Genomic DNA, 21,934 nt, shown 5'->3' on the forward strand with positions numbered 1-21,934 from the left:
GAAAGGTTGCTTTATTGGCTGTTAGAACATGGATAAGGGCAGTATAGGGTGGTGCGCTGGTTATTTTTTTAACTGGCTCCTGCAGCCTGTGTGTTCTGCCAAGCTCAGCCTGCTGTGTGTTATGTGTGGCCTCTCTCCCTGTGCTCTCTCTCTCTCCCGCCCGGGGGTCCCACCCACCCGCACCTATTTCCAGCCGAGTGGCCTCTCGCACCGGCAGGCCCGCTGACTTCCCGGGCCGAGTTATGAAGATAGGACTTAAGTTTTATTTTTTATTAATTTATTTTTTATTTATTATTGATGGCTTTTATGCTTCTTGAATGTTGTTGTGAAGGTGTTTAGTGCTTTTCAAGGTCCTCTCCACTTCCCTTCCCCCCCCCTCTATCTCTGGCTACCTGCGTTGATTTCTTAACTCTCGGCAAGGGTTTTCTGTGCGGCCACAAGTGGCCACATACACTGGCCGAAGTTAGTTTGGAACAACTATTAGCTGACCAAACTGGCTTAAATGGCCATAACAGGCGTGGGTAGCTGGTAACACCCATTTTTGAAAAAAAAAACTTTAAAAAATCCTAACTAACACTTACACTGGCGCAAATTAATTGTGCAGAATGGGGATTTTTAAGATACTCCAGAAAAATCAAGTTGCTCCAAAAAAAACAGAGCAACTCCTGGGCAAATTTGGGCCCATAGAATGGTTGCAGCACAGGAGGTCACTCGGCCCGTCGAGCCCGTGCCGGCTCTCTGCCTTTTCACTCCAGCCAGTCCCACTTCCCCGCCCTTTCCCCGTAGCCCTGCAAATTCTTTTCCTTCAGATGCTTATCCAATTCCCTTTTGAAAGCCACGATTGAATCTGCCTCCACCACCTTCTCAGGCAGTGCATTCCAGATCCTAACCATTCACTGCATAAAAAGGTTTTTCCTCATGTCGCCTTTGGTTCTTTTGCTAATCACCTTAAATCTGTGTCCTCTTGACCCTTCCGCCAATGGGAACGGTTTCTCTGTCAACTCTGTCCAGACCCTCATGATTTTGAACACCTCGATCAAATCTCCTCTCAACCTTCTCTGCTCCAAGGAGAACAACCCCAGCTTCTCCAGTCTATCCACGTAATGGAACTAAACAACTTGTGAACTTGTTTAAGAACAACCATACACAGGCTGGAAAGTGTTACAAGGCAGTTAACCATATCTGGTTGAGATCATGTCAAGACTGATCTCACTGTCTTGTTACAATGGAATAACTCACTGTGCATGTTATTGTACAGCAACATGAACTATGGAGCAGAGGAACAAAAGGATGTTGATTGGCAGATACAAAGGTCACAAGTTGATAAAAGTCAAAAAAGGGACAAATGGAGTACTTGGCTTTGTATCTCAAGACATAGAATACAAAAGCTTGGAGGTGATGTTGAGCTTGTACAAGATCTTATTTAGGTTCCAATGGGAGTGTTTAGTGCATTTCTGGGCACCACTTTATAGGAAGGACTTAAAAGCCTTGGGACAGGTGCAGTGTAGATGTTACCAGAGCTGAGGGCTAACGGTTATGAAGAGAGACATGAGGTTAGGGCCTTTTCCCACTATAGCTGAGAAATGTAACGGGTAACCTGAAAGAGGGATTATGATGAAGGTAAATAGTGATAAATTGTTTCAATTGGCTGGCAAAATGGTCTGAAGAAGGCTCATATTTAAGGTCAAAATCACAAAAAGAACTAAGCTCCAGACTGGGGAGTCTAGAACCAGGGGGTCACAGTCTCAGGTAAGGGGTCAGCCATTTAGGACTGAGATGAGAAATTTCTTCACTCAGAGGGTGGTGAATCTTTGGAATTCTCTGCCCCAGAGAGTTGTGGATGCTCAGTCATTGAGTATATACAAGACGGAGATTGATAGAATTTTGGACTCTAAGGGAATCAAGGGATTATGGGGATAGGGCGGGAAGGTGGCATTGAGGTCAAAGATCAGCAATGGTCTTATTGAATGGCAGAGCAGGCCCGAGGGGCCTTATGACCTATCCCTGCTCCTATTTCTTATGTCTTATTAGGAAAAAGATAACTTTACAGAGGGTGGAATTCTCTGCCACAAACTTGTTAAAGTTGGGGGGTTTTTTGGGGAAAAAAAGGGCAATTCAATAGTTGCTTGAAAAAGGATATTAATGGGTATGGGCAGGCAGCAGAGAGGGTAACTCCGTCAGGGGACACCAACATGTTGGCTGCGAGATCTGGCAATACCAGCCCGCAAAGCCCAGGCACTTCAGTCCTACCACATCTTATTTGGCTCGCTTGTTCTGTTTGAGGTCTGGGAGCTTTTTGCTGTGTTACTCACTGGTCTGAATTAGATCTGTTACTATCAATAATACACGTTAATGGGGAAATGGATTTAAACGTTATTCGTGCCTCCTCAGACTCCATGGTGCGCGCTATGTATGCTCACAAATAAAAAAGATTGGACCCCCCCCCCACCCCCCTGACTAAAATGGCATATGTGGAGAAAAGCATCAGTGCGGACTTGTTGGGTAAAATAGTCTGGGGGCAAAATTGTCCCTCGCCCCTATCGGGGGCGGTAACCTGACTTCCTGCGCCCGGCACAGAAATTCTACCTCCAACGCTGAATTGGGCCCACCATCCCTCAAAAGGAAATGGAGTGTAATCTCGCTCATCTTTCTTTAGGGCAGTACCCAGGCTGCAGCCTGGCACCCAAACCAGAGTGGCCCGGACCACAATAGGACTGCCATACTGCCAAGATGGTGGCACGGCACACTGGCGCCCTCCCCTGTAAGTAGTGTCTCGAGAGCAAAATGTCGGCCAGCCTCTTGGCCCAAGGGGCAATTTCCCGGGCCTCTTTATAAAAAAAGAAGGGGGCAATTTCGCCCCTCTGTTTCTTGAGCACGTTGTCACAACGACAATTGTGTTGCAACGCCCTTTGATCTGATCTGTGAAATGGCATCATGCTGTGGGATGACATCACTGAATCTGGGCTAGTCGCAAACCAGTTTGAGGTGCTGGCTCTCAGCTGTAGGCTGGCCCCCACCCTATCCAGGCAGGGTACATGAAGCACAATCCCTTCCCAACCTACCCGTTGAGATTTTCAACCATCTCGATGTTGTCTGCAAATAACTTGATGTTTTAGGATCTTGTGCAATGCGAGTGTTTACATTTCTGAGACTGCTCCTTCCCTGTGTTTGGGTGTCAGACTCAGCAGCGTGCTAATGATCATGTTTAGCCGAGCGCTGGGAGTGTCCGTCTCGATTTTTGTGCTCAAGTCCCACTCCAGCAACTTGAGCACATAAATCTAGGCCGACACTCTGGCTGAGGGAGCGCTGCACTGTCGGAGGTGCCGTTTTTCGGATGCGACGTTAGACCGAGGCCCCGTCTGCTTTCTCAGCTGGACATAAAAGATCCCACGGCACTATTTCGAAGAGGAGCAGGGAAGTTAACCCCGGTGTCCTGGCCAATATTTATCCCTCAATCAACATCACTAAAACAGATTACCTGGTCACTATCACGGTGCTGTTTGTGGGGAGCTTGCTGTGCGCAAATTGGCGGCCGTGTTTCCCACATTACAACAGTGACTACACTCCAAAAGTACTTCATTGGCTGTAAAGCGCTTTGAGGCGTCTGGTGGTCGTGAAAGGCGCTGTATAAGTACAAGCCTTTCTTTAATTTTCACAGACTTGGAGAAGCAGAAGAGCTCGCGTCCCAAAGGCAGCGAATTTCTTGAATATATCCCCTGGAACAAAGGCCCAGATTTTGCAGCAGGAATAACACTGAGGCAGTCAGTACTTACCGTTATTAAGGAGTAAATCGGACAGCAACTTCCGACGTCCGCACGTGTGCACCTGAACGCAGAAATCAGGAAGTTTCCCGGCACTCCGCTACGCCAGTACTTTGCTGTGAAACTTGCCGATCAAACACATGCAGGGCGTGAAGTTGCGGTACTTACTCCAGAAATAGCTCGGACTTGTCTATTTAGTGTCATTGAATTTTTAATGGCGTGGTAAGTATTCATTACTACCAAACAACCTCTCTGGCACTGAAAATGGACTTTTATAAAAGTGTGGTTCTCATTCCTTCAGGATTTTAATTATTGTTGGAGATTTTTTTTAAATGATTAAAATAATTCTGTTCTAAACTTTTGCTTTGTCTTTTTTCTCTCTTTCTCTTATCCCCCTCTTTATTTCCCCCCTCTTTATTTCCCCCCTCAGTACATCATTTTACATTGAATATTCTAATCTACATTTCCAGATTTAGACTGCGGCCCCAATCCTGGCTGGGGCAGATCTTGTGAACGAGGGGGAGAAGTTTTGGTCGGGAAACCCGGCAGCCCCCATTCCCCCAGGCGCTGTGCATTTTAACGTCACAGCGTGCGTCTTTATTTCCCAGCAGGTTCCCCGTCCGGAAGCCAGCCTGTTTGACAACTGCATTCAGTTCTGAGCAGTGCACTTCAGCTGGGACATATTGACCGTGGAGCTCAGGTTCACCAGAATGATACCAGAACTTAGAAGACTAAATGATAAGGACAGGTTGCACAGACTAGGCTTATATATAGAAGATTACGGGTGATCTAATTGAGGTGTTTAAGATGATTAAAGGAATTGATAGGGTAGAAAGAGATAAACTATTTCTGGCCGATGAGTCCAGAACAAGAGGGCATACCTTTTTCACACATCGGGTAATAGAAATCTGAAACTCCATCCGCCAAAAAGCTGTTGAGGCTAAGAGGGGGGGGGCGTCAATTGAAAATTTCTGAGATTGACAGATTTTTGTTAAGCAAGGGTATTAAGGGTTACAGAACCAAGGCGGGTATATGGAGTTACGGTACAGATCAGCCGTGATCTCATTGAATGACGGAACAGGCTCGAGGGGCTGAATGGCCGACTCCGATGTTCCTAAATCACGGTCTCTGTCTCCACGTGGCTGGGCTGGCATTAAGAACAAAAATGTTACTTTCTTCGTAAAAATTAAGTTTAATCTGCATGAATTTCATTCATGCCACTGGAATCTTTCGAATGATCTGCCAGGGAAGCAGTCAATCACCTCCCGGACCACCACACTACCCTCTCCCCCGCTGCAGTTCAAGTTTTATTCAAAACCGAAATTCAATTTTTGAAATTCTCAGGATAATTCTCCCCCTCTCGTTACCGTGCCAACATATCGGTCTCTTGCAGTGACCTGGGGATGTTTCCCTCCAGCAATATTTTTAAAAATATATAATTTTTGAAATCTCTTCAAACAACCTTCTGTTAACAAAACCAAGGAGATGTCAACAGGAACTTTTTTATTTCCCCAAGTATGAAGTAGTTCTGTTAAAAACTAACTTAAAAGCAAATGGGTTTCGCTTTTGAGAGGTGATCTTATCGAAACGTATCAGACTATGAGGGGGCTCGACAAGATGGATGCAGAGAGGATGTTTCCACTGCTGGGGGAGACTAGAACTAGAGGGCATGATCTTAGAATAAGGGGCTGCCCATTTAAAACAGGGATGAGGAGAAATTTCTTCTCTCAGAGGGTTGTAAATCTGTGGAACTCGCTGTCTCAGAGAGCTGTGAAAGCTGGGACATTGAATAAATTTAAGACAGAAATAGACAGTTTCTTAAATGATAAGGGAATAAGGGGTTATGGGGAGCGGGCAGGGAAGTGGAGCTGAGTCCATGATCGGATCAGTCATGATCGTATTAAATGGCGGAGCAGGCTCGAGGCCTACTCCTGCTCCTATTTCTTATTTTTTTTAAATGAGTGATCGTTACAGGGGTGTGGGGGGAGCAGCAGGAAGATACCCATAATGCAGGATAGGCGATGAGAATTCTCAGATTGGTTTGAGGCCTTCACCACTTGAGGCCAAGTTACCAAATTTGGCATAACTGCTGAAGTATTTCTGAAAGGTTCTTATGAATAGACAGTAGATCAACAGGCAGACAGAAACGCTGATTACAGTAACTTTACCCTATCTGGGTGCAGCTGTAATTATTGTATATAGGTTATACTTACTCATAATGAAAGCCAATATCGTGATTCCCAACTACCACAAACAGCTCTGTGCTGGGCGAATGTCTAAACATCATTTCAAAACGCGTCACATCATCTTTAAAGTCCTATTGAACAGACCCAGAATCAGTACAGGAATTATAGATTCACCATTTAATTAAGTCTTAGATTGCCCGTGTTTATTGAGAAACAAGAAAGAAACAGGCTGCGTGATCCCACAATACAGAACTTGATCCCACCCGACACAGAGTGATCCCACCCTACACAGTGATCCCACCCTACACACACACAGAGTGATCCCACCCTATACACAGAGTGATCCCACCCTACACAGTGATCCCACCCTACACACACACAGAGTGATCCCACCCTACACACACACAGAGTGATCCCACCCTACACACAGTGATCCCACCCTACACACACACAGAGTGATCCCACCCTACACACACCCACAGTGATTCCACCCTACACAGTGATCCCACCCTACACACACACAGAGTGATCCCACCCTATACACACAGTGATCCCACCCTACACACACACACAGAGTGATCCCACCCTATACACACACACAGTGATCCCAGCCTACACACACACACATACACACACACAAGTGCTCCTACCCTACACACAGAGTGATCCCACCCTACACACACAGTGATCCCATCCTATACACACAGTGATCCCACCCTACACACACACAGAGTGATCCCACCCTATACACACAGTGATCCCACCCTATACACAGAGTGATCCCACCCTACACACACACAGAGTGATCCCACCCTATACACACAGTGATCCCACCCTATACACACAGTGATCCACCCTACACACACACAGAGTGCTCCTACCCTACACACACACAGAGTGCTCCTACCCTACACACACACAGAGTGATCCCACCCTACACACACACAGAGTGATCCCACCCTATACACATAGTGATCCCACCCTACACACACACACACACACACAGAGTGCTCCTACCCTACACACAGAGTGATCCCACCCTACACACACAGTGATCCCACCCTACACACACACAGAGTGATCCCACCCTATACACACAGTGATCCCACCCTATACACAGAGTGATCCCACCCTACACACACACAGAGTGATCCCACCCTATACACACAGTGATCCCACCCTATACACACAGTGATCCACCCTACACACACACAGAGTGCTCCTACCCTACACACACACAGAGTGCTCCTACCCTACACACACACACAGAGTGATCCCACCCTACACACACACAGAGTGATCCCACCCTATACACATAGTGATCCCACCCTACACACACACACACACAGAGTGATCCCACCCTATACACACAGTGATCCCACCCTACACACACACACAGAGTGATCCCACCCTATACACACACACAGTGATCTCACCCTACACACACACACACACACACAGAGTGCTCCTACCCTACACACAGAGTGATCCCACCCTACACACACAGTGATCCCACCCTGCACACACACAGAGTGATCCCACCCTATACACACAGTGATCCCACCCTATACACACAGTGATCCCACCCTACACACACACAGAGTGCTCCTACCCTACACACACACACACAGAGTGCTCCTACCCTACACACACAGTGATCCCACCCTACACATACAGTGATCCCACCCTATACACACAGTGATCCACCCTACACACACACAGAGTGCTCCTACCCTACACACACACAGAGTGCTCCTACCCTACACACACACACAGAGTGATCCCACCCTACACACACAGTGATCCCACCCTACACAGTGATCCCACCCTACACACACACAGAGTGATTCCACCCTACACACACACAGAGTGATCCCACCCTATACACATAGTGATCCCACCCTACACACACACACACACAGAGTGATCCCACCCTATACACACAGTGATTCCACCCTACACAGTGATCCCACCCTACACACACACAGAGTGATCCCACCCTACACACACACAGAGTGATCCCACCCTATACACACAGTGATCCCACCCTACACAGTGATCCCACCCTACACACACACAGAGTGATCCCACCCTACACACACATAGTGATCCCACCCCACACAGTGATCCCAACCTACACACACACAGAGTGATCCCACCCTGCACACACATAGTGATCCCACCCTACACACACACAGACACAGAGTGATCCCACCCTATACACACGGTTAACCCACCCTACACACACACAGTGATCCCACCCTACACACACACACACACACACACACAGAGTGATCCCACCCTACACACAGAGTGATCCCACCCTACACACACACACAGAGTGATCCCACCCTCCACACACACAGAGTGATCCCACCCTATACACAGAGTGATCCCACCCTACACACACAGTGATCCCACCCTACACACACACAGAGTGATCCCACCCTACACACACAGTGATCCCACCCTACACACAGAGTGATCCCACCCTACACACAGAGTGATCCCACCCTATACACACACAATGATCCCACCCTACACACACAGTGATCCCACCCTACACAGTGATCCCACCCTACACACACACACAGAGTGATCCCACCCTCCACACACAGAGTGATCCCACCCTATACACAGAGTGATCCCACCCTACACACAGTGATCCCACCCTACACACACAGTGATCCCACCCTACACATATATAGAGTGATCCCACCCTACACACACAGTGATCCCACCCTACACACAGAGTGCTCCTACCCTACACACACACACACAGAGTGATCCCACCCTACACACACAGTGATCCCACCCTACACAGTGATCCCACCCTACACACACACAGAGTGATCCCACCCTACACACACACAGAGTGATCCCACCCTATACACATAGTGATCCCACCCTGCACACACACACACACAGAGTGATCCCACCCTATACACACAGTGATCCCACCCTACACAGTGATCCCACCCTACACACACACAGAGTGATCCCACCCTACACACACACAGAGTGATCCCACCCTATACACACAGTGATCCCACCCTACACAGTGATCCCACCCTTCACACACACATAGTGATCCCACCCTACACAGTGATCCCAACCTACACACACACAGAGTGATCCCACCCTACACACACATAGTGATCCCACCCTACACACACACAGACACAGAGTGATCCCACCCTATACACACGGTTATCCCACCCTACACACACACAGTGATCCTACCCTACACACACACACACACACACACACACACACACAGAGTGATCCCACCCTACACACAGAGTGATCCCACCCTACACACACACACAGAGTGATCCCACCCTCCACACACACAGAGTGATCCCACCCTATACACAGAGTGATCCCACCCTACACACACAGTGATCCCACCCTACACACACACAGAGTGATCCCACCCTACACACACAGTGATCCCATCCTATACACACAGTGATCCCACCCTACACACACACAGAGTGATCCCACCCTATACACACAGTGATCCCACCCTATACACAGAGTGATCCCACCCTACACACACACAGAGTGATCCCACCCTATACACACAGTGATCCCACCCTATACACACAGTGATCCACCCTACACACACACAGAGTGCTCCTACCCTACACACACACAGAGTGCTCCTACCCTACACACACACACAGAGTGATCCCACCCTACACACACAGTGATCCCACCCTACACAGTGATCCCACCCTACACACACACAGAGTGATCCCACCCTACACACACACAGAGTGATCCCACCCTATACACATAGTGATCCCACCCTACACACACACACACACAGAGTGATCCCACCCTATACACACAGTGATCCCACCCTACACACACACACAGAGTGATCCCACCCTATACACACACACAGTGATCCCACCCTACACACACACACACACACACACACACAGAGTGCTCCTACCCTACACACAGAGTGATCCCACCCTACACACACAGTGATCCCACCCTACACACACACAGAGTGATCCCACCCTATACACAGTGATCCCACCCTATACACAGAGTGATCCCACCCTACACACACACAGAGTGATCCCACCCTATACACACAGTGATCCCACCCTATACACACAGTGATCCACCCTACACACACACAGAGTGCTCCTACCCTACACACACACAGAGTGCTCCTACCCTACACACACACACAGAGTGATCCCACCCTACACACACACAGAGTGATCCCACCCTATACACACACACACACACACACACACACAGAGTGCTCCTACCCTACACACAGAGTGATCCCACCCTACACACACAGTGATCCCACCCTACACACACACAGAGTGATCCCACCCTATACACAGTGATCCCACCCTATACACAGAGTGATCCCACCCTACACACACACAGAGTGATCCCACCCTATACACACAGTGATCCCACCCTATACACACAGTGATCCACCCTACACACACACAGAGTGCTCCTACCCTACACACACACAGAGTGCTCCTACCCTACACACACACACTGAGTGATCCCACCCTACACACACACAGAGTGATCCCACCCTATACACATAGTGATCCCACCCTACACACACACACACAGAGAGTGATCCCACCCTATACACACAGTGATCCCACCCTACACACACACACAGAGTGATCCCACCCTATACACACACACAGTGATCCCACCCTACACACACACACACACACACACAGAGTGCTCCTACCCTAAACACAGAGTGATCCCACCCTACACACACAGTGATCCCACCCTACACACACACAGAGTGATCCCACCCTATACACACAGTGATCCCACCCTATACACACAGTGATCCCACCCTACACACACACAGAGTGCTCCTACCCTACACACACACACACAGTGTGCTCCTACCCTACACACACAGTGATCCCACCCTACACACACAGTGATCCCACCCTATACACACAGTGATCCACCCTACACACACACAGAGTGCTCCTACCCTACACACACACAGAGTGCTCCTACCCTACACACACACACAGAGTGATCCCACCCTACACACACAGTGATCCCACCCTACACAGTGATCCCACCCTACACACACACAGAGTGATCCCACCCTACACACACATAGTGATCCCACCCCACACAGTGATCCCAACCTACACACACACAGAGTGATCCCACCCTGCACACACATAGTGATCCCACCCTACACACACACAGACACAGAGTGATCCCACCCTATACACACGGTTAACCCACCCTACACACACACAGTGATCCCACCCTACACACACACACACACACACACAGAGTGATCCCACCCTACACACAGAGTGATCCCACCCTACACACACACACAGAGTGATCCCACCCTCCACACACACAGAGTGATCCCACCCTATACACAGAGTGATCCCACCCTACACACACAGTGATCCCACCCTACACACACACAGAGTGATCCCACCCTACACACACAGTGATCCCACCCTACACACAGAGTGATCCCACCCTACACACAGAGTGATCCCACCCTATACACACACAGTGATTCCACCCTACACACACAGTGATCCCACCCTACACAGTGATCCCACCCTACACACACACACAGAGTGATCCCACCCTCCACACACACAGAGTGATCCCACCCTATACACAGAGTGATTCCACCCTACACACACAGTGATCCCACCCTACACACACAGTGATCCCACCCTACACACACACAGAGTGATCCCACCCTACACACACAGTGATCCCACCCTACACACAGAGTGCTCCTACCCTACACACACACACACAGAGTGATCCCACCCTACACACACAGTGATCCCACCCTACACAGTGATCCCACCCTACACAGTGATCCCACCCTACACACACACAGAGTTTTCCCACCCTACACACACACAGAGTGATCCCACCCTATACACAGAGTGATCCCACCCTACACACACAGTGATCCCACCCTACACACACACAGAGTGATCCCACCCTACACACACAGTGATCCCACCCTACACACAGAGTGCTCCTACCCTACACACACACACACAGAGTGATCCCACCCTACACACACAGTGATCCCACCCTACACAGTGATCCCACCCTACACAGTGATCCCACCCTACACACACACAGAGTGATCCCACCCTACACACACACAGAGTGATCCCACCCTATACACACAGTGATCCCACCCTACACAGTGATCCCACCCTACACACACACAGAGTGATCCCACCCTACACACACACAGAGTGATCCCACCCTATACACACAGTGATCCCACCCTACACAGTGATCCCACCCTACACACACACATAGTGATCCCACCCTACACAGTGATCCCAACCTACACACACACAGAGTGATCCCACCCTACACACACATAGTGATCCCACCCTACACACACACAGACACAGAGTGATCCCACCCTATACACACGGTTATCCCACTCTACACACACACAGTGATCCTACCCTACACACACACACACACACACACACACACACAGAGTGATCCCACCCTACACACAGAGTGATCCCACCCTACACACACACACAGAGTGATCCCACCCTCCACACACACAGAGTGATCCCACCCTATACACAGAGTGATCCCACCCTACACACACAGTGATCCCACCCTACACACACACAGAGTGATCCCACCCTACACACTCAGTGATCCCACCCTACACACAGAGTGATTCCACCCTATACACACACAGTGATCCCACCCTACACACACAGTGATCCCACCCTATACACAGAGTGATCCCACCCTACAGAACAAGATTCTATCTGTCCATTCCTATGACAGTCCCCGCCCTGTGGAACACTGGTCGATTAAACTAATGTTCCTTTTCCTGTAACCTTGACTATTTGCCAGGACATCTTTGGCCTTAATTGCTATTGAGATGTCCAAAATATCCTCAAAGCAATTGCACCCATCCTTGAAATTTCTGCTCCCGTTTGTTTGGCTGAAGTCTCTACTCTCGACCACCAACATAGTCCGTGGATCATTCCGGAGAGATCTCTTGGGAGGCAGTCACGAGACAAAGTGAAAAGCATTTCTAAACATTACCATTTAGACCTCCCAAAAATGTAGTTTTCTTTTACAAATTCTGTTTACCAAGGTTTTAAACAATGAAATATTTCTTAAATAAAATCTTTTATTATACAAGTACAAATATTTCAGTGTACAGCTGCAGCCGGAATCCAGACTCCGGAACGATCGGTGGCAGGGTCGTCCGGAATCCGTAAAATGTTTCAGGATCCGGACACGACGACCCTGCCGACCTCAAGGGCCCCGCCACTGCCCGACCTCGGCCTCACCTCACCGGCCCTTGCCTCATTCGTCTCACTGCCGCTGCTGCCTTTACCTCGGGGCCTACTCAACAACCTCCTCGGCGGGGCCAGACCGGCCCGAACGGCTCTTTGGCGGGAATACCCCCCCCCGCCCCCCCCCCCCCCCCTTTCTGACGTTCCGAAATTCAGAAATAACCGGACCTGGCCTCGGCTGTTTCCGGATTCGTGACGTCAGAAAACAAATCGAAAGTCCGGAAAAGCCCGGAATCCAACGGCCTCGGTGCCGAGGCTTCCGGATTTTAGGCGCTGCACCTGTATTATTATTAGTGCAAAGATTTTCAAAGTGCTGTGCTACCTATCGCCAGCATCTGAAATAAAAGTAGAGAACATGCTGGAAATACCCAGCAGGTCAGGCAGCATCTGTGGTGAGCTTTCTGTCATCGTTGGCGACGATTTTAACCCAACTCGCTCAGCCGAAAGCCCTGGCTCTTACCTATTCCGCAAAGCTGCCACGATCGCAACATCTGCAAATTTAACCTGCTCGCCTGAGCAGGCAGCAAGGACAGACGCCCGGAGACAACAGGGTCCTTCTTTACATATGCATGCAGCGGCCCGATGACATCATTAAGACCCGACTGTGATTTTAACCCGGCCTGAGCGGGGAATCCATCTGCAGTTAAAATCGGGGCTGTTAACTCTGTTTCTCTCTCCACAGATGCTGCCTGACCTGCTGAGTAATTCTAGCATTTTGTGTTTTTATCTGCCCTTCATAGAATCATAGAAATTCACAGCACGGAAGGAGGCCATTCGGCCCATCGTGTCTGCGCCAGCCGACAAAGCGTTATCCAGCGTTATCCCACTCTCCAGCTCTAGGTCCGTAGCTCTGTAGGTTACGGCACTTCAGGTGCACATCCAAGTACTTTTTAAATGTGGTGAGGGTTTCTGCCTCTACCACCCTTTCAGGCAGTGAGTTCCAGACCACCACCCTCTGGGTGAAAATATTTCCCCTCAAATCCCCTCTAAACCTCCCAATTACTTTAAATTTATGCCCACTGATTGTTGACTCCTCTGCTAAGGGAAGTAGGTCCTTCCTATCCACTCTATCTGGGCCCCTCATAATTTTATACACTTCAATAAGGTCTCCCCCCACAGCCTCCTCTGTTCCAAAGAAAACAACCCCAGCTTATCCAATCTTTCCTCATAGCCAAAATTCTCCAGTCCTGGCAGCATCCTCGTAAATCTCCCTCGGTACCCTCTCCAGTGCAATCACATCTTTCATGTGATGTGTTGACCAGAACTGCACGCAGTACTCCAGCTGTGGCCTAACTAGTGTTTGCTCTTCTGTAACCAACCATGCACGATGCTAGCAACGCTGCAATTCTCCAGAGGTGTCCATCCAGAGAGAACATCTAAGCAGGGCTCTCAAGGCAGCACCGAAGCCAAATTCATCTCGGACTGCTTCAGCTTCACCTCCTTGCTACATGCAGACTCTCACTTGAGGCAGGAAACCCTTTCAGAATCACGGGTCCCTGCTCATAGAAATATAGCTGAGCTACTGGAAAATTGTAGGTGCAAAACCACTTCATATCAGACCAGTGTCTATTTGATCATCTACCCTACACCGTGGTGCCACTGTGTGTTCCAACGCACTGCTGGACGGCCTCCCACCTTGTACCCTCCATAAACTTGAGCTCATCCAAAACTCGGCTGCCCACATCCCAACTCACACCAGGTCCCCCGCTCACCCATCACCCCTGTGCTCGCTGGCCTACATTGGCTCCCGGTTAAGCAATGCCTCAATTTTAAAATTCTCATCCTGGTTTTCAAATCCCTTCCATGGCCTCGGCCCTCCCTATCTCTGTAACCTCCTCCAGCCCTACAACACCCCTCCCCCACCCCCCTCCACCCCGGAGATATCTGCGCTCCTCCAATTCTGGCCCCTTGCGATTTTAAACGCATTAGTGGCCATGCCTTCAGCTGCCAAGGCCCTAAGCTCTGGAATTCCCTCGCTAAACCTCTCCGCCTCTCTCTCCTCCAAGGGCTTTAGGTCACCTGACCTAATGAGGCTGAATTTCAGCCTCCCGAAAAAGCCTCTTCCCGCCGGAAAGCGGCAGCCAAGCGACGGAGTCCCGCGGCCGCCGACTAGCGGTCGAATGGCCGCCGCCAGCAAAATTCACCGTGGTGGAACTTCCGGCGGTTCCCATTTCCGCCCCGCTGCTGCCGACCGGTCCTCGGTGCGTAGTCAAAGCGCGCACTGCCGATCCCCCACACCTCCATCTGTAAAAATCTTCGATACGCTTTTTCTGTGGGTGCACCTTGTTTTTCTGTGTGTGGGACTCGGCTGCGCGGCGACCAGTAAAGGCGGCCGCCATTTTATATTTTTGGCCGACCGGCTTACCGATCAGCCGAACAAATATACCCCCCCCGCCCGGGTTCGGCCGGGCTGCCGACACGTGGTCCAATGGACCGAAGTTTTAAAATGGCGAAGGCTTGTCCCTTTAAGTGAAACGGAGAGACGCAGTGACGCACACGCGTCATGGTGTCATCACCGCTCCGCTGATGATTGACAGCGGCGGTGACTCTGTCCTGCCTCCACTTCCGCCCCCATGATGACTGACTTCCGGTCCCCCGGGGAAAAAAATGACAAAGAGCTGAATTTCACGAACGAGGCCACCTCATCCAGCACGGCGGAAAAAGCACTTTAAAAATGGCAGAGCGCGCCAGGTTTTGGGCGGGCCCGAATTTCTACCTCAATATCTCCTTATGGGGCTCGGTGTCAAATTCTTCTTGATAAATCACTGCTGTGTATCGCCTTGGGACGTTTCACTACGTTAAAAGGTGCTATATAAATACAACTGGATGTTGTTGTAAGAATGTAGCTTTCCTGCTGCAATCCTTGTAAGAAAACGTCAGTCTGTATGCTTACAAGGATAGCGGTGAAATAATGGAAAGAAAATCCAGCAGTGAATCACCCCGCGGCTGTTCTTGTTCAACTTCTACGGGCCAGCTTAACAACAGCTCTGGCAGAAATCGAGGAACAGGTCCACAAGTCGAGGAACAGGTAAGATTGTGTGCTTGCTAATTCTTATGTTCTTATGTTGCCTTAGAGGAGGAGAGAAGATATTTACGATTCTATTCTACTCTATGGGCCCAAGTTTCCACATGATTCGCGCCTGATTTTTAGGAGCAACTGGTGGAGAACGGACTATTTTAGAAATCGCAATTCTCCACATTTTTTTTTCTGCAGTTCTAGTCAGGTAGAACAGTTCTAGTTTAGAACAGAATTTTTTCTTCAAAAGGGGGCGTGTCCGGCCACTGACGCCTGATTTGAAAGTTTCCACAGTGAAAACGTACTCCAAACTAAAGTAGAATGGAGCCAGTGAAGATTTTTGTAGAACTGAAAAAATCTGTTCTACACATTAAAAAATCAGGCGCAGGTTACAAATCAGGCGTCCAGAACGAGGTGGGGGGGAGGGGGGGAAGGGAAGTCATTAAATTCTACAATAAATCCTTATTTATACTTCTACAAATATTATACAAATAAATCCAACCTGAATAAACATTTATAAGCCAAGAAAAGATTAAATAAACCATCTTCCTACCTGTGTGAAAGTGCTTCAGCCAGGGAGAATTCTGCAGCCGGTCGTGTCGCTGAGTGGGAGGGGGAGAGAGAGAGAGAGAGAGAGAGGGAGGGAGAGAGAGAGAGAGAGAGAGGGGGGGGAGGGAGGGAGAGAGAGGGAGGGGGGGAGAGAGAGAGAGAGAGAGGGAGGGAGGGGGAGAGAGAGAGAGAGAGAGAGAGGGAGGGAGAGAGAGAGAGAGGGGGGGGAGGGAGAGAGAGAGAGAGAGAGGGGGGGGAGGGAGAGAGAGAGAGAGAGGGGGGGGAGGGAGAGAGAGAGAGATGGGGGGGAGGGAGGGAGAGAGAGGGGGGGAGGGAGAGAGGGAGGGAGAGAGAGAGGGGGGGAGGGAGAGAGAGAGAGAAAGGGGAGGGAGGGAGAGAGAGAGAGGGGAGGGAGGGAGAGAGAGAGAGAGAGGGGAGGGAGGGAGAGAGAGAGAGCGGGGGGGGGAGAGAGCGTTGGGGGGGAGAGAGAGAGAGAGAGAGAGGGAGGGAGAGAGAGAGAGAGGGAGGGAGAGAGAGAGAGGGGGAGGGAGGGAGAGTGAGAGAGGGGAGGGAGGGAGAGAGAGAGAGGGGAGGGAGGGAGAGAGAGAGAGGGGAGGGAGGGAGAGACAGAGAGCGGGGGGGGGGAGAGAGAGAGAGGGAGGGAGGGAGAGACAGAGAGCGGGGGGGAGAGAGAGAGAGGGAGGGAGAGAGAGAGAGGGGGAGGGAGGGAGAGAGAGAGAGGGGAGGGAGGGAGAGAGAGAGAGGGGAGGGAGGGAGAGACAGAGAGCGGGGGGGGGAGAGAGAGAGAGCGGGGGGGGGGGTGGGGAGAGAGAGGGGTGGGAAAGGGAGAGGTCAGGTCGGATCGGATCCAGTCCGGGAGTCGGGTCCAGTGGGGGGAGGGGGCGGGTTGGGGAACAGGAGCGTGGGTCGGGTCGGGTCAGTCGGGGGGGGGGGGGGAGCGGGTCTCGGGTCGGGTCGGGTCAGTCGGGGGGGGGGGGGGAGCGGGTCTCGGGTCTTGGGTCGGGGCGGGGGGGTGGGGGGAGCGGGTGTCGGGTCGGGTCTGGTCGGCGGGGGGGGAGGGAGCGGGTCTCGGGTCTGGTCGGCGGGGGGGGGGGGGGGGAGCGAGTGTTGGGTCTTGTCGCGGGGGGGGGAAGCAGGAGCTGGCCGTGGGAGGAGCCTTATTCACGCAGCCCCAGTGAGGCCATTGGGCCAGGGCTAAGGGCTGCGTGCTTCGGGCCCCTCCCACACAGTTCGGCGCCTGGAGCTACTGCACTTGCGTGCCGACTGTAGCGCGCATGTGCAGAGGTCCCGGCACTGTTTTCAGCGCAGGGACCTGGCTCCACCCCCCCCACAGCTCGTGCTGGCTGCGCCGAGGGCCAGAGGACCTGTAAGTAGGTGGAGAATACCGAGGATTTTTTTAGGCGCCGTTTTAGGCGCGAAAAACGGGCGCCCAGCTCGGAGGGGCGCCCGTTTTTTTTCTTGTGGAAACTTGGGCCCTATGATTCTATTTAAAAAGAAATGTAAACTAAAACCAAGCCAGCAGGAATTGTAGATTAAAAATAATAGGATCACATGTAGTTCTACTGTTCAGAGCAACAAAGGAGGTTCAAATCCCCACCACAACTAATCTGCATTGTGTAGGACGGGGTCATTACCACACAGAGCCAGGTACTTCCCTCTGAGGAGCGAGGAGACCACATAGTCACTTTTCAACAGGCTGCTCTGACGACTATATTTGCAGGAAGTGTGTCCACCTCAAGCTCCTGACGGTCCGCGTTGCGGAGTTGGAGCTGAGGGTGGATTCACTCTGGAGCATCCACGATGCTGAGAATGACGTGAGTATCACGTGTAGCGAGTTGGTCGTACCGCAGGGAAAGGGTCCACAGCCAGATAGGGAATGGAAGACCAACAGGAAGAGCAGTGCAAGGAAGGTAGTGCAGGAGTCCCCTGTGGTCATCCCCCTGCAAAACAGATACACTGCTTTGGGTACTATTGAGGGGGATGACTCATCAGGGGAGGGCAGCAGCAGCCAAGTTCATGGCACCATGGCTGGCTCTGCTGCACAGGAGGGCAGGAAAAAGAGTGGGAGTGCAATAGTGATTGGGGATTCAATGGTGAGGGGAATAGATAGGCGTTTCTGCGGCCGCAACCGAGACTCCAGGATGGTACGTTGCCTCCCTGGTGCAAGGGTTAAGGATGTCTCGGAGCGGGTGCAGGACATTCTAAAAAGGGAGGGAGAACAGCCAGTTGTCGTGGTGCACATTGGTACCAACGACATAGGTAAAAAAAGGGATGAGGTCCTACGAAACGAATTTAAGGAGCTAGGAGCTAAATTAAAAAGTAGGACCTCAAAAGTAGTAATCTCGGGATTGCTACCAGTGCCACGTGATAGTCAGAGTAGGAATCGCAGGATAGCGCAGATGAATACGTGGCTTGAGCAGTGGTGCAACAGGGAGGGATTCAAATTCCTGGGGCATTGGAACCGGTTCTGGGGGAGGTGGGACCAGTACAAACCGGACGGTCTGCACCTGGGCAGGACCAGAACCAATGTACTAGGGGGAGTTTTTGCTAGTGCTGTTGGGGAGGATTTAAACTGATATGGCAGGGGGATGGGAACCAATGCAGGGAGACAGAGGGAAACAAAAAGGAGGCAAAAGTAAAAGACAGAAAGGAGATGAGGAAAAGTGGAGGGCAGAGAAACCCAAGGCAAAGAACAAAAAGGGCCACTGTACAGCAAAATTCTAAAAGGACAAAGGGTGTTAAAAGAACAAGCCTGAAGGCTTTGTGTCTTAATGCAAGGAGTATCCGCAATAAAGTGGATGAATTAACTGTGCAAATAGATGTTAACAAATATGATGTGATTGGGATTACGGAGACGTGGCTCTGGGATGATCAGGGCTGGGAACTCAACATCCAGGGGTATTCAACATTCAGGAAAGATAGAATAAAAGGAAAAGGAGGTGGGGTAGCATTGCTGGTTAAGGAGCAAATTAAGGCAATAGTTCGGAAGGACATTAGCTTGGATGATGTGGAATCTATATGGGTAGAGCTGCAGAATACCAAAGGACAAAAAACGTTAGTGGGAGTTGTGTACAGACCTCCAAACAGTAGTAGTGATGTTGGGGAGGGCATCAAACATGAAATTAGGGGTGCGTGCAATAAAGGTGCAGCAGTTATAATGGGTGACTTTAATATGCACATAGATTGGGTTAACCAAACTGGAAGCAATACGGTAGAGGAGGATTTCCTGGAGTGCATAAGGGATGGTTTTTTAGACCAATATGTCGAGGAACCAACTAGGGGGGAGGCCATCTTAGACTGGGTGTTGTGTAATGAGAGAGGATTAATTAGCAATCTCGTTGTGCGAGGCCCCTTGGGGAAGAGTGACCATAATATGGTGGAATTCTGCATTAGGATGGAGAATGAAACAGTTAATTCAGAGACCATGGTCCAGAACTTAAAGAAGGGTAACTTTGAAGGTATGAGGCGTGAATTGGCTAGGATAGATTGGTGAATGATACTGAAGGGGTTGACTGTGGATGGGCAATGGCAGACATTTAGAGACCGCATGGATGAACTACAACAATTGTACATTCCTGTCTGTCGTAAAAATAAAAAAGGGAAGGTGGCTCAACCGTGGCTATCAAGGGAAATCAGGGATAGTATTAAAGCCAAGGAAGTGGCATACAAATTGGCCAGAAATAGCAGCGAACCCAGGGACTGGGAGAAATTTAGAACTCAGCAGAGGAGGACAAAGGGTTTGATTAGGGCAGGGAAAATGGAGTACGAGAAGAAGCTTGCAGGGAACATTAAGACGGATTGCAAAAGTTTCTATAGATATGTAAAGAGAAAAAGGTTAGTAAAGACAAACGTAGGTCCCCTGCAGTCAGAATCAGGGGAAGTCATAACGGGGAACAAAGAAATGGCGGACCAATTGAACAAGTACTTTGGTTCGGTATTCACTGAGGAGGACACAAACAACCTTCCGGATATAAAAGGGGTCGGAGGGTCTAGTAAGGAGGAGGAACTGAGGGAAATCCTTATTAGTCGGGAAATTGTGTTGGGGAAATTGATGGGATTGAAGGCCGATAAATCCCCAGGGCCTGATGGACTGCATCCCAGAGTACTTAAGGAGGTGGCCTTGGAAATAGTGGATGCATTGACAGTCATTTTCCAACATTCCATTGACTCTGGATCAGTTCCTATGGAGTGGAGGGTAGCCAATGTAACCCCACTTTTTAAAAAAGGAGGGAGAGAGAAAACAGGGAATTACAGACCGGTCAGCCTGACATCGGTAGTGGGTAAAATGATGGAATCAATTATTAAGGATGTCATAGCAGTGCATTTGGAAAGAGGTAATATAATAGGTCCAAGTCAGCATGGATTTGTGAAAGGGAAATCATGCTTGACAAATCTTCTGGAATTTTTTGAGGATGTTTCCAGTAGAGTGGACAAGGGAGAACCAGTTGATGTGGTATATTTGGACTTTCAGAAGGCTTTCGACAAGGTCCCACACAAGAGATTAATGTGCAAAGTTAAAGCACATGGGATTGGGGGTAGTGTGCTGACATGGATTGAAAACTGGTTGTCAGACAGGAAGCAAAGAGTAGGAGTAAATGGGGACTTTTCAGAATGGCAGGCAGTGACTAGTGGGGTACCGCAAGGTTCTGTGCTGGGGCCCCAGCTGTTTACACTGTACATTAATGATTTAGACGAGGGGATTAAATGTAGTATCTCCAAATTTGCGGATGACACTAAGTTGGGTGGCAGTGTGAGCTGCAAGGAGGATTCTATGAGGCTGCAGAGCGACTTGGATAGGTTAGGTGAGTGGGCAAATGCATGGCAGATGAAGTATAATGTGGATAAATGTGAGGTTATCCACTTTGGTGGTAAAAACAGAGAGACAGACTATTATCTGAATGGTGACAGATTAGGAAAAGGGGAGGTGCAACGAGACCTGGGTGTCATGGTACATCAGTCATTGAAGGTTGGCATGCAGGTACAGCAGGCGGTTAAGAAAGCAAATGGCATGTTGGCCTTCATAGCGAGGGGATT

General features: G+C 50.1%; 1 protein-coding gene across 4 annotated transcripts in view; it reads right to left on the reverse strand.

Annotated features, from left to right (window-relative positions):
- Positions 1 to 21,934, reverse strand: part of mppe1 (metallophosphoesterase 1) — a 92,996-nt gene that overhangs the window by 55,374 nt on the left and 15,688 nt on the right. For 3 of the 4 annotated variants that reach the window (XM_070896242.1, XM_070896231.1, XM_070896252.1), the window contains exon 3: positions 5,975 to 6,078. The exons of the other annotated variant lie outside the window; for it this stretch is intronic. In XM_070896242.1, the coding sequence (XP_070752343.1) occupies positions 5,975 to 6,078 (104 nt within the window). The remainder of the gene's footprint in view (positions 1 to 5,974; positions 6,079 to 21,934) is intronic. 4 annotated transcript variants of the gene reach the window in all.

This window comes from Pristiophorus japonicus, chromosome 1, assembly GCF_044704955.1.
Source record: "Pristiophorus japonicus isolate sPriJap1 chromosome 1, sPriJap1.hap1, whole genome shotgun sequence".
Classification (NCBI taxonomy): domain Eukaryota; kingdom Metazoa; phylum Chordata; class Chondrichthyes; family Pristiophoridae; genus Pristiophorus; species Pristiophorus japonicus.